The sequence below is a fragment of the Cheilinus undulatus genome, linkage group 9 (assembly GCF_018320785.1).
Source record: "Cheilinus undulatus linkage group 9, ASM1832078v1, whole genome shotgun sequence".
In the NCBI taxonomy this organism is placed as follows: domain Eukaryota; kingdom Metazoa; phylum Chordata; class Actinopteri; order Labriformes; family Labridae; genus Cheilinus; species Cheilinus undulatus.
In genome coordinates, this window is record NC_054873.1 from 35,516,248 (window position 1) to 35,530,554 (window position 14,307).

A 14,307-nucleotide genomic window follows, 5' to 3' on the forward strand; every position below is an offset into this window, starting at 1 on the left:
CTGGAAGCCATCGCAAAATAAGCCATTTCAGATATTTAGCTCTTTAAGTGATAAAGTTAAGTTAAAATGATCAAATGAAAGAAATTGATGATGCTTAATTATTCACCTCAAGGTTGTGTAGTAATGTATAGACTGAAGGTTTATAGGTTTTTTGGAATATTGTTTGTTGAAATGGTTCTAGGAGAAACTGTTAATGACTAACAAGTTTAATATGACAGTTTATGTCCAAGTAGCTCTTAATTTTTCTTTACTTCTACCTTCCCTTCCCCTCTGTCCCTGCAGGAGGAGGAATCTCCAGATAGCAGCGAGTTGAGGAGGGCAGAGAGCTCACCCACACCTCTGAAAAGAGATCGCTCCTTCTCAGAGCACGACCTGGCCATGCTTCGCGGTGAGATGCTCCCGTCGTTCTCGGAGTCAACCCAGCTGGGTGGTGGGGTCAGGCTGAGAGGGGAGAGGCCTCGGTCCCGGACGCTGACCGGCTCTGGCCCGCCTCCCAATCACAGAGGTCTGATGATCCTTTGAGAATAACTCTTCAGTTTATGATAGTTACTTCTACATGCCATTTGATCCACAGCTGAATTTTTAAAGCGTTAAAACTGTAATCAAAGTCATGAAGACATGCTTCCAGAGGGATGGCTGCAAAATTCATGATATACTTAAATAAATTCAAAAGAAGTTGGTTTTTGACTCATCAATATTAAAATATGGAAGTTTACAAACTTATCAAAAAACACTGAAATTAAACTTTTCCATCGAAACGCATGAAAAAATGTTTAAAAAATCAGTCAAACTTATGAAGCATCTTTCAAAGAAACCCAGTTATAGTTTTGGGAGCTTTACAAAAGCACAGACTAATGATTGAAAGAATTTGGAATGTTAATAAGAATTAAGAGGATAATTCACCTCTTTATGAACTCCATAAAATGACAATGAAATTAAATATAGATGAATAAAAGGGACAAAAAAGACAAAAAAATCTCATGAACAAGGAGTATCTGAAAGTAGAATATAATATGAGACTGGCCCCACCAAACTGATGGAGGAAAAGTAAAATCTGTTTTCAAATCTAAAAAATATAAACATGAGGAAAACATAAAAACTGTCTGCCATGAAAACATTAAAACTGGAAGTATTCTTCTGATTATAACTTTGATTCCTTTAATATGTTCCTTTTTGCAAGAATTCAGAAATGTTTGTTTTTGTAAGATTTTTTTAAGTATTACTACGAGCATTAAAAAAATGGGAGGTTAAGTGAATCATACTTCAAAAACTTAACATTCTCTTCATTGCATTGAAGATGCATCTTTCATTGTCATTTTAGCTGATATAATTAAGCAGTTTAGTTTAAAAATGTAAATTCTGTTTTGATCATGCTGTAGGCTTTTGTATATTGTTTATTTGGATAAATAGATAGTACTTCTTATTGACTAAGTAAGAGCGTTCTACAATTTATAACACTTCCCCCCTTGGCAGTGAAAAAAAGGATCAGTCCCTTGTAGTAACCAAAGTTGCCCTTCCCTGTTCTTCACTGTGTTTATATACAGGTGCATCTCAGAAAATTAGAATAGCATGTGATAGTCCATTTTTCCTGTGGTTTACTACAAAAAGCTAAACTTATATGAATTCTACATACATACATCTTAAACAAAGTTAAACATTTAAGACTGTTTTGTTGAAATCTTGATGATTAAGGCTTACAGCTCATGAAATTCACAAATCCACTGCCTCAAAATATTAGAATATTGTAGAAAAGTCCCATTTACAATGGTTTCCTGGGCCTTCATTTTCTCACTCTGGTTCAGTTCACACAACTGCAATCATGGGGAAGGCTGCTGCCTTGACCATTGTCCAGAGGAAATCACTGACACCCTTCACAAGGAGGGTAAGCCACTTACAGTCACTGCTTAAAAGGCAAGCTGTTTTCAGAGGCTTTATAAAACAATATCCATTGAAACGTTGACTGGAAGAGAAGAGTGTGGTAAGGAAAGGTGCAAAAGTAACATGGATGAGCTCAGCCTTCAGAGGATTGTCAAACAAAGCAAGAGGAAGATGAGAGACACCAGACTCAACCAGGTTTCTCTTCTTGAAATAAATCACAGAAAGAAAATTGAACTTTGTCATGATATTTTAATTTTTTGAGATGCACATGTATTTTGTTATACCTTCAGCCCCTCTCAAATGTAATAAATGATTTCCGTTATCACTAGCAATAATTTTGAAGAATCTGTCAACAAAAAAACTGAGTTAGAATACACAAACATGGTCTAGTTAATGTCAAGGTCAGAAAACAAACAGGAACAAACCTCAGCATCATTTCATATGAGCCTGACTAACAATCTCTGAGTCAGTCAGTTCAAGACATTTAAAAGTATCATGTTGTTATAGCAACAGCAGTTTGCAGGTGTTTGACACATTTTTAGGGATTGGGTGTGAAAGCTGAGTGCATGTCATCTACATTAAATTATTCACTGCTCAGTGATTCACAGTGATTTGTAACAATGGAATATGACATAGATACTACTGTTGCTCATCAAGCTTACTATAAGACGTTACTGTTAGTGCAACAGAAGAGCTGTGCGTCACTTTATTATGGTTTGGACACCAGAGGAGAAACAAAAACACGTTAAACTTAAATGCAGTTTGGGTTTTGAGGGATATGTTTTCATAGAATTTCCACTTTGGTCTTTTTGTTTGTGATTTTCCAGTCATGATTGAGGATAAGCTACAAAGGTGATTGACTTGTTTTGGCACAACTAATCTTAATAGATATTCTTATTTGGCTGAAATAACCATCATCATGAAATCAGCTGCTCTGCTATTTACTTTTTCCAGTGGAAAACTGTAGACACTCTCAGAAGATGATTCTCACTGCCTGCAGTGTAAATTGCTCTCCCACAGGGGGAGACAGAGCTCCAGTTTTACTACTTTACATTCTGCAGTCTCCACACTTTTATTCTTTTTCATGTATGGTTTACTAAACGGGAGACTGAGATTACCTGACATTGTACACAAGTACCATCACACAGTAAAAAAGACTGATGAATACCTTTTTTAAGCATAGTTTCTGACTTCACTTTATGTCCTCACTGCCTCCATGCATCCTCTGGTACATCTCATCAGCCCCATTAAATTACTGTGAACCTGCTGAAATAAGAGTCCACTGTGATAAAGTCCTTACAGGTTTGCTGACAGAGACTTGGCAGGCTGTTGTGGGTGTTGTGATGGATTCTAATCAAATATAAAGATGTGCTGATAAAGTGTAACTGAGTAAAGCTAATGGGTTAGTCATGAGGAGGCTGTTATCCTTTGAAGGCAATGATTCTTGCATTAGCAGCCCCATCGTCCGTATCCAGAGATAATTGTTTGAAAAACATTCCCACTTCAAGCTCATCCAAACAGCTGCACGCCACAAGCGTCAGACCCAGCCCATGCACATCATTATTGGCATTCATGTTGTAGTTTAGGACTTTGCCTATAGGGGGCTCTCCAGCCTTTATTGTATGCACATTAGTCCGAAAAGCTGAGCCAAATTATATGTACTGATGATGTTTACCCACCTTCCTCTCAGCCTGTTTACTCTCCATTAGAGCCAAATTGACACCTTCCATTTGTAGGATGGAAGAGGAACCCAGTGTGTGGTCTCTTTTAACCCCCCTCCCAGTGTCAGAGCCTCTGCTGAGCTCCTCTTTTAGATCTGCCTCTCACTGTGATCTAAGTTACAGATGGAGCAGCATGGGCTCAATCTCTCCACTGAAAACAGATGAATAATACATGTCTGTGTGAGGCTCGATTGACAGGCGTGCTGAGAACTGAGACAGGCTGAAAGAAAAAGTCTGATGTGTAATTCATGGACTTGTTAGATGGGGATTTGTGACTTCCTCTCTGTCACTCTCTGATTTTGCTCAGCTTTGCTTTGATTGGGTTTTGTTCCCTGATAAACTCTTAGTTTTCTTCTATCTTCATCCAGTTCCATTTCTTTCCAGCTTCCTTCCCAGTTCACGGCTGGGTGCCGCCCTCTCCAGCCCGTTTGTCTCTGAGTTCAGTCGATGAAACCACTGAGCCATCAGAAACGAGGACTAGCTCCAGAACTGCAGAAGAGAACCAGTGGATGGTGAGTTTGAACTTCACGTTAAATGTCTACAGATGCACTGATAATGCTGTTAAAAACATTTATCCTTTCCAGGCAGTTATACCTTTCTCCATACAGGTAAAACAAGCTGACTGCCCTCTAAGATAAATTCATTAGTGTGAACCCTTTAAATTTGGGGAAACTAATTCAGTTTGATTGTCTGTAATGATGGAAATTAGAACTGGAGCTTTCTGTCAATAATCACCTTCAACTGCCAGTGTGCCTTCTCATCAATGAATTTGAACTGTCAGTGCTAATTTACCCTTTTTTTTTTGAGGCCTTTGAAAACTTTATTGTGTAAGTTAGCCAATAAACAATAACCTGCAGCACCATATGACTTTTTATATATCCATTGCATGAGTGTATTTCACATCCATCTGTAAAACTTTCCATTCAAAGAGGTAGGACTTTTAAAGAAATTCTTGGAAGGTTATTGGATGATTGTTCTGTCATTTCATAATTCAGAGGGACCAGACAAAATTGGATATTAGGCTCCTGTAGTAGCATGAGCTTAAACAGTGCCACTTGAACAGTGGAGCTTTTAGGTGGATAAAACTCATGCCGAGGCAGGTCATGACTATGAGAAGTGCAAAAACACCAGGAATCGCTTTCAGTGCTGTTCTTTGCTCTTCTTTAAATAAAGAAATATAGTGTAGTTCTGATAAAACTGCAACTATACTATGGCTACATTAAAGCTAAATGCTACACTGGCAGCAGCCATTGCTAACTGCTTCCAATACAACTAAACCCTGCCAATAGCTTCTGCCTCATTCTCCTCAAACAGCAATGATTGGTTAGGTCCATGTTCAGGCCGGGTACAAATGTTTGCAGAATTGGATATTCCTGATGACAGACATGTAATCGGGCTAATCAATCTGCTTTGCTAGGCTACATAAACAATGATTCAAAGTTAGCGTGTTGCCCAATTCACAGAGCAGTTTAAAGCCATGATATGTATGCTAGTGTGACATTTCACATCCACCTTGAATGTTGTGGAGGCATAAAGGAGGTAGTAAGAGAGGCAAAAACAGTGTCAGTGGAGGCAGCAGAGTAATTTAGTTCTGTATGAGCTCTTGCTTTCCCACAAAGCCAAAATGCTATATAAAATGGCAAACAGGGACACCTAATATCACTTTGTCCTGGTATCTGTAGGAATGTCTCAAGGTGGAAGGATGGCAAAGTTTCATTATGGAACTGTTGCAAAAATGCAATGTGAAAATGTTTTACTACTTCAAGGAAGTACACATAAACTGTCTAGAAAAGTGTCTTAAATTTACACTGATAGGATTGATGGATTCAAATTTTTATGAAACTTCCTCCTTAGATAACTTAATTGGATGGGCTGAGACATGCTACAAGCTGCTAGACAGTTTTGGGCCTGATTTGCCCAGTTTATAGAGTCAGCTGTCCTGCAATCGGAAGGTTGTGGGTTCACCCCCAGCTCCTCCTTAGTCACATGTTCATATGTCCTTGGGGAAAGACACTTAACCCCACTTTGCTTAAATGAATGCATTTGAATGGGATTAGCCAATACTGATGGCCTTTTCTCCATAGCACCCTCTGCTATCAGTGTGTGAATGTGGAGTGAATGGTGTAAGGTAGGTGTGACCTGCTCTGAGTAGTCAGGCAACTAGAAAAGTGCTACACAAGCTCAAGTTAATTTACCATTTACCCACTAAGACATGAACACAAGACATGAAGTATCCACAGAAAAAAATGGATGATGATAATGATGATGATGATTCTTTCCTCTGCTGCTGTCTGCTTTTTTCAGGAGGAGTTCAGCCACCCTGTGGAGAGTCTTGCCTTGACGGTGGATGAGGTCATCAACGTGCGCAGAGTCCTGGTCAAAGCAGAGATGGAGAAGTTTCTTCAGAGCAAAGAGCTGTATAATAATCTCAAGAAAGGAAAGGTAACAGAGTGGAGATTCCCTCTTTGCCATCTGTCTCTGTCTTTGGTTTACTCCTTAACAGTGAATGTTTGTGTTGTCAGGTTTGCTGCTGCTGCAGAGTGAAATTCCCTCTGTTCTCCTGGCCGTCCACCTGCTTACTGTGTAAAAGGTACCACAGTAATATCATTATCTCATCCATGTCATTCCTCGAGATCAAGAGAGCTGCCATATCTTTGATATCATCCAAATCCAAATACATCTGATTAAGTTATTTTAACTGTAAGTCGTTGTTTCTGTCATAGGTTGGCTCCCAATATTTTCACATCTGACAGCTTTACAGAAAGAATGTCAGCAGAGTCAGACTTTTGAATTATTATTTTTAAACATCTTCTTTGACATGCTTGTACAAATCCCTTTAAACTGTTAGAAGACTTGGATGATTAAAAACTGTAATTTTACCTCCCAGAACACAGGAGTTTTTTAGGCAGCTCTTTCTAGATTAACATGCTAGTTTAAGTTTTTTGTTCGACTTTAGTAACAATAGTTAGTTTAAAAAACACATTATTAGTTGGAAGATACAGAAATGCATGGTATAGTATAGTATAGTGGTAGTTTTATAGTATAGTGGTAGTTTTATTTAAATATGCACAAAAAAGAAAAAAATAAGAGAAAAAAGTGAAATAATATTCATACAGTAAGGATACATGCATGAAACAGAAATGTAAAACAATATTTATTGATTTGGTTTACCCATTCGAAAAGGAGTGGGATGTATAAACTTATTTAATCCCACCCCTTCTCCCAAACTTGGTAATAATGAGTTATTTTGCAATAATTAATTCTCTCAGACTTGTTCTAATAGTGTACTAATATTCTTTGTCATGCAACAAATTAAACTCAAAAATATTTATCTCAATCAAAAATGTTTTGTACAGTGCATTCAGAAAGTATTCAGACCCTCTTCACCTTTTTTCAATTTTGTTATGTTGCGCCTCGATGCTACAGTAAAAAATAAAACATTTTTATTCTCAATAATCTACACTCCGTACCCCATCATGACAAAGTGAAACAGAATTTTAAGATTCTTTCCAAAATTAAAAATGAAAACTGAAAAAATCACATTGACATGAGTATTAAGACCCTGAGATAAAAAAAAACACTTTAAATTTAGTTCAGATTCCTCCCATTTCTCTTGAACTTTGCTAAGATGTGTCTATACTGGAGTCCACCTGTGTTAGGATTAAATTGATTGGACATGATTTGGAAAGGTACACCTCTCTGTAGAAGGCCTCACAGCTGACAATGCATATCAGAGCAACAACCAAGCAGGCTTTCATGCATTTTGCACTGATGTGTGGTCTCCATCTAGCCACTTGGCCATAAACAAAGATCAGTGGAGGGCTGCAGTGATGGCTGTCCTTCTGGAACTTTGTCCCACATCCAAACAGGATCTCTGAAGCTCAGTCAGAGTCCTGGTTGTGCCAAACTTCTTCAATTTAAAGAATTATGGAGGCCTTTGTGCTTTTGGGAACCTTCAGTGCAACAGGTTCTACAGGCAGTTCCTTTGACTTCATGGCTTGGTTTTTGCTCTGATATGCATTGTCAACTGTAGGGCCTTCTACAGAGAGATGTTTGCCTTTCCAAATCATGTCCAAACAGTTTATTTTACCACAGGTTGACTTCAATCAAGGTGTAGCAACATCTCAGCAAAGATCAAGAGAAATGGGATGAAACTGCAAAATTTGCAGTGTTTCTGCAAAGGATCTGAGTACTTAAGTCAGTGTGTGATATGGGGGGGGGTCAATATTATCTTTTTGGTGTGTATGCCTTAAAGAATAATGTTGCAACAGTCAAGAGTTACCCTTTAACTTGTTGAGTTTGCTGTAATAAATGCTAAAGCCACAATAAAAAAGCCAGCCAAAACAATCACAAAAACCCACAAACCAACATTTCCCATGAAGCAAACCACTTTAAGGCTTTAAATAAATTTTAGTAGCAACAAATAAAAATAGAAAACTAATGAAAAAAAATTTAGCACTCCATGAATTTTATATCAAACAAGAAGGCCTTACGCTTAACTTCCTAAATCGTGTTAATGCTAGAGACAGTTACCCAAGCTTATAATGTTATGGTGTTATGGTCAACCCAATAATTAATCCTTAAAAATAATACAAGTTGTTTAATGATATAAGCTTCTCAGACTCTCTTTTGTCTACAGTCTGACACCCAGAAATGCAACTCTGTTCCTTTTTGTTTCTCTCTCAGATCTGTCTGCAGCTCCTGCAGTGCAAAGGTGAGTGCTTCAGTGTTTTTGGTGCTTATTTTGCACTACATTGCTAAAACAATATCAAAAGTTGAATTGTATATTGAGCCTCTCATGAACATATTCTTTAGTTTGTGCATAAATCATCAATTCAATTGGCTGATATATCTGTTGACATCTTTTTCTGCTGTTTTTTTGTTGAATTTGATTCGTTGCTGCAGTCCCAGGCTGTGTTGGATGTGTGGGTCTGTGCTCTGTAGGTTTGATGTTCAGGCTGTCTGGATTTTGTGTTTTGTTTTTGTGTTTGTTTGTAGGATATTGTGCTTCATTGTTGTGATGTTGTTTTAGTGTGTCTGGTGAAATCTGCATACTATGTGTTATTTTCTGATAATGCGGTTATGTGGTTTCCAAGTGTGGGGTTCCTAGTGTGTGACTGTGTTTATGTGTGCTTGAATCAATTTAGAAACTAAATAAGAATTGTTGTCAATAAGTCTGTCTTTCACTTTTATTCAATCCCTTTGATTCGTTCTCATTTTTGTTCTGTAATATCTCTTCTTGTGCTGCAGATGAAGATCCCCTCTAAGAAGATGGCCCATATCCCTGTGTACACTGTCGGCTTCCACAGCACTCCAAAAAGCCATGGACACAAAGGCCAAGTCTATAAGTGAGTCTGTGACTGTCAGTAGAGTTCAAAGACTGTCCCATCTTATTTGTAATACATATTATAAAGTTATTACAAAAGCCACAGGTTTTTACAACACTTTATTAGGGTAATCTATTTAACAGTGAGGAGTGATCTTTTATTTCACTTTTTATAACTGATCTTTTTTAATCCTGATCTCAAAACACTTGTTTTCTTTTCAATGCAAGTATATGAGGAAAAAAACACTATCTTCTTTTGATTTCCACTGGCTGCTTAGGCCTTTTAGTCAGCAAAAACTCAGAAACATTTTAGTCTAGCTTTAGTCCATAAAAAGTCCTTAAATTCTAGTCTTAACTTTAGTCCAAGCTTTTATTCTCTTGCTTAAATCTGGTACCAAATCATGGCAGTGTGTTCTATGCACCCTGACAAACCTGGGGTCTCTGCTTTCTACAGCTGAGAGGCAGAAGAAATACAGATGCTTTGACAGATTTGCCCACAGTGGAGAAATATCATGGATTTTGGGCGTCCAACAAAAACTAAACTACATTTTAGTCTAGTTTTACTCATCTTGACAAAAACTAACCTTACTTTTAGTCAGTTTTATTCATCAAAGATCTACTTTTGGCTAGTCTTGGTAGAGTTTTTCTCATGAAAAAAAGGCTGTCAACAAATGTTTTTAGTCGAAAAATTTAAAACTGCTTTGATTAAAGCTATGAGGGACACAGTATTTTTGTTGGCGGGCCTGCTGGTTACCACCATGTACCAAACCTGACCAGGCCGCAGGCATAAAGGCCTAAGTTCATGACTGTTCATGACAAGACAAAGTTCTTTTACATCATTATGCCTCCACAGTGATAGCTGAGGTCTGCGTCTAGACCAAGGACCTTCTTCAGACTTTGCACGTATATGTCCACTCTTACTAAAGGGTGGTCTGATTAGATTTTAGGGGCCAATAACATAAAATAGTATATATACCAAACAAATAAATTGTTATGGTTGTTAATGTTGTAAGCTCTTCCAATGCAGAAAGACACACTGATAGACAGGCTCTAACTTTGTCTGAAAAAATATATATATAGATTGTCATTCATGCTCCCCAGAGGATTTGTCAACAACAATCTTATTGAACTTTGAAATGTAACCAAAATTAAGCTGAACTTTGTTTTACATCTTTAGACATCACATCTGAAAACCCAGTGGATGTTTCAACATGGAACGTGTGCCGTACTTTTTGGCTATGTTGGCAGTGAAATGAAAGCCTGAATGAATGGGCGACAATAAGAAAGACAGACCAATTCTTAGTTTATTTTGTATCTCAAAAACAGCTAAATAAATTAAATGGTTGCTAGTTCTGAGACTTTTGCACTATCAAACGTTGTTTATTTTGTAAATGGTGGTCCCATTTTTAGAAAAATAGGCAATTTAAAGGTTTGTTACTTTCTGTAATTTAAAAGTCACCACCTTTGAGCAAGGTCAGAAGTGAACTGATGAGCACTTGCCTTCTCAGCTGAATAGTCTGGCATTAAAAAGCAAGATTTCAAAGGCAAAACTCCAATCTTCAACAAACCAATGATTGATAACGTAACAAAGTCTATGATAAGCTCTTGTGATTAACTCAAAGTAAGTTGATTGTTTTGTGGATTCTTGGTCACTGACCTAATCTTTGGGTAGGACTTGATGTGCCTTCCAAACATAATCAACATGTCCAGCTGATGCTATGATGTTGTCATTGGAAAACAAATACAGTGCTTAACAAATTTATTAGACCACCTGTCATATTTGTCTCAAAGACCATCCAGCATCATGAAGTGCTTCAATGCAGACTCTTTCATTTTCAGTGAGCTCTCCACGTTTTACCATTTTGAACAGGAATGAGGGATTTCAAACTGAACTCACCCAAATTTGAGCAGTACACTGGGCTTCTCTGAGAAGTCAGAAATTAATCAAGCATAACATTCAACCACTAAAACTCATTTTTTTTGTTCAGGAATGCAAGTAAATAACTATAATTTGACATATTAATCAAGAAATGATAATGTGCTTTACTGTTTTCTCAGTTTTTTTGTTAATCAGTAAATTTAAAAATTCATGGATAATAATAATAATTATATTGTAGCATAAAAATATCATTTGGGTTAAAGAGCTTCTACATGTTGGTGTATTAACCATTGCAGAAACATAAAATATGATTTTGGTAATTACCAGTGCTGTTAATTTAGGGCAGCTATGGCATAAACCTTACTTTGGTTAGGGTTAGTGTGGTCTAATAAATTTGTTAAGCGTTGTACATCTTGCCCTTCCATCTACCAGCTGTTGAGGTTTTCCCGACATTCCTATTTGTAGTGCCTTCGATCCCAAAGTTCAAACGAGGTGACGTTGTCTTGACACTTGGATGGACTCCCAGCTCGTGACACTCAGGCCCAGTTTCCTTACTGTTCTTTCAGCCAATCATGACCCGTGTCCAAGCCAAGGACAACAGCCCAGGCCAGGTTAAGAACATGGGTTGGATCTATTTAAGTCCACCTGCCCCTCCCTCAGGCCGCTGACTGCTAACCTTCTCCAGCCTAAGCAGATACAGTCATATGCTTACCTCAACCAATCACAGATTGCCTACTCAATCCAATCATTCCGACCCCCCCCCCCCCCCTCCATTGTTATGTAATCAGTTTTGTGTCTCTTCTGAGGCCTCTAAGCAGCCATTATATAATAATTACCCAGCTGTCATTAATATCCTCACTCCTCATGCTCATGTGAAAACAGACGTAGACATGAGAGAGAGAGAGAGAGAGAGAGAGAGCTTGGTGGTATTATGTTGATCTGCTGCTTAATACCCGTCATTACCACCACACCATGCAGATATACACACAGATATAGAAGGATTTCTTATCACAAATGTTAATTTAATCATAACTGATTACATTGATCTCTTCGTGGTGACTGTGATAACCTCCTGAGTATTTTTAATGTAATACCATTTCTCTTGTTGAGTTTAAATAAGCTGGGATAAGCAAACAGGATAAGATGATCAAAGTCAAAACTTGAAAAAAAGCATATTTATATATTTTGAAGTTTATATTAATCCATTGATATTCATTCTATTTAATTTGGATTCTACTGTATCGCTGCAAAAATATTTGATTTTAAGTGGAAAATCAACTTTGAAAAAACTATTTTTTTAATGATTGATTTTGATTGATTTTTGAATGATTTTCTTTTTTTTTTCTCTCTTTTTATTTTAACCAATATTGGACCTATCATGTAAAACTTGAACACACTTTTCACTTTCAGCAGAGGTGCATCTAACCTTGCAAAGCAGATGGATACGCCTATTTCCGTGTGTCTCACTGGGAGTCCCTCTTGCAAAGCTCCCGTATGAACCATTTGGGCCCAGTTAGAAAGTGGCAGGACCAATCAGCGACGAGGGGCAGTATTATCAGGTGCGGCGGAATCGTGACATAGGCAAGCAGCAACAATGAGGCTGGTGCAGTTATGGCAGAAGACATTAGCGTGGATGCTGCTAAAGCGCCAGTTCATCCAACATTCATCCAGTCACCCTCCAAGTCTTTTCACATTGGGCCAGATAAATTTGGATGGCTATTACGCATGATAAATGGAATCAAAAATGTTAAAACTGCACTTTTTATTTACTTGGGTTATCTGTGGTGTATATTAACATTTGTTTGATTATCTCAAAATATAAGTGTGACAAATATGCAAAAAATAAGATAAAAGGAATAAAATGATCTGAGGGTTTAGTTACTCTTTATTCTATACAAAATAACTCAAACATATGAGGGGAGACTAATTCACACATTGTTGTCAGAAATAACCTAGTAGTCGCTTCTTATCTGCAGTCATAAAAAATGACACAACATCTCTGTCCCTCTGCAGGTCCCTGCGCAGTTTAACCCGCCGCTCAGTGGAGGAGGAGTTTCCCCATCTATACGCACACGGCTGCACGCTGCGTGACATCTGTGCTGAATGCACCAAATTTGTGGCTGATGTCATTTCCTCCAGCCGCCGGAGCCTGGACTTCCTCAACAACACTCCCAAGAGGGAGGCCAAAGCTGCTGCTGCTGCTCCTCAGAGACCACTGCTTCAGCGTCAGTCTAGGCTGGAGACTTGTCCCCCACCTCCCCCCCAGTGTCACCCTCAGCTCCCTCCCCAGCGCCATCATCAACAGCTTTGCGTGACATCGTCATCTCTTTCGCCTCAGCTACACAACAAGGCCATTAACAATGTGAACCAGTGAACTGACAGACTGATGTTTCATCCCTTTTTCTCTCACGCTTTCACACAGACACTCTCCTTAATGAGTAGTTCCCTCTGCACTCTGTGCACGCTCACATGCACAGGAGAGAAAGGGTTCTTCAAGGGTTCTAGCGCTGACACATCAGATAACAAAACACCAATAAATGAGAACTTATAATCAGAGAAGACTGCTTGGTTGAAGCATCTTTAACGGTTGTGCTTTGATATTAAAAGCTTTTATGGAAATGTGCAGAAAAAGGGGGGGGGGGGGGTCGTCTAACAACATCACATAATGCACATGCACAGAACCCTTCAGTCACTTTAAAGGTTTGAGAAAGAAGCAGTTATGTGTGAATCTGCTGTATTTACAGCTCCATGACTTCCCTCCCTACTGCTCACAGCTGCTGGGAGGCAGCACGGAAGGGTAGAGGGTGGTGTTTGGAGGACTAAACACTGTGAGGGAGGAGGTAGAGGGGGTGTTAAATGTGGTGGTACTTTAAAGTGGATAAAAACTGCACAACAGAGTCAACATGTAACCTTTAGCATTTTAGCTCCCTCTTGTTGCCTTGTTTTGTCATGAATGTAACCTAGAGACACAGAAACAGAAATGTAAAGTTATAAGCTCATACACAGCATAGCAACATATATTTTCAATCCTCCAAAAAGGGATTTGTAACAAGTGGCTGCTGCATAATGACGCCTCTTTTGCATTTTAGACAAGCTTGTGAAGTCCCAGGTACAGTTGGATGGGGTACGATAGCAGCGACACTGTGAATGTAATGAAGTGAAGCTGCACCTTTACCGCCGCAGCATGATGATGCTGATTAGACGCGAGCAGATGAAACTACCGCCTCACACTCCCCATAGACGCTTGCAATCTGCTCTGGTTTTGTAAACACTAAGTAAACCTCAACTGCAATAAAATGTAACGACAAACACAAACAGTGCTGCATCTGCGAGTTTTACTGTTCACTCTGCATGCTGCATTCAGCTGCTCTGTGCAGCTTCAGTTAGTGCTTAGGTATGCCTCATAAATCCATGCGTTATAATCTTGTATATGTATTTGTTTTTTGTTGTTGTATTTTTATTCTGGGAAAAAAAATCTGCTACTAGCTCCCAACTTTGGCAGG

At 38.5% G+C, this 14,307-nt stretch overlaps 1 protein-coding gene across 1 annotated transcript in view; it reads left to right on the plus strand.

Moving 5' to 3' along the window:
• Positions 1 to 14,106, plus strand: part of spire2 (spire-type actin nucleation factor 2) — a 48,543-nt gene extending 34,437 nt beyond the window's left edge. Inside the window, exons 9-15 of the mRNA XM_041794539.1 lie at positions 283 to 505; positions 3,984 to 4,111; positions 5,904 to 6,041; positions 6,122 to 6,189; positions 8,286 to 8,313; positions 8,850 to 8,947; positions 12,818 to 14,106. Of these exons, the coding sequence (XP_041650473.1) occupies positions 283 to 505; positions 3,984 to 4,111; positions 5,904 to 6,041; positions 6,122 to 6,189; positions 8,286 to 8,313; positions 8,850 to 8,947; positions 12,818 to 13,178 (1,044 nt within the window). The 3' untranslated portion in view covers positions 13,179 to 14,106. The remainder of the gene's footprint in view (positions 1 to 282; positions 506 to 3,983; positions 4,112 to 5,903; positions 6,042 to 6,121; positions 6,190 to 8,285; positions 8,314 to 8,849; positions 8,948 to 12,817) is intronic.
• Positions 14,107 to 14,307: the final 201 nt, after the last annotated feature.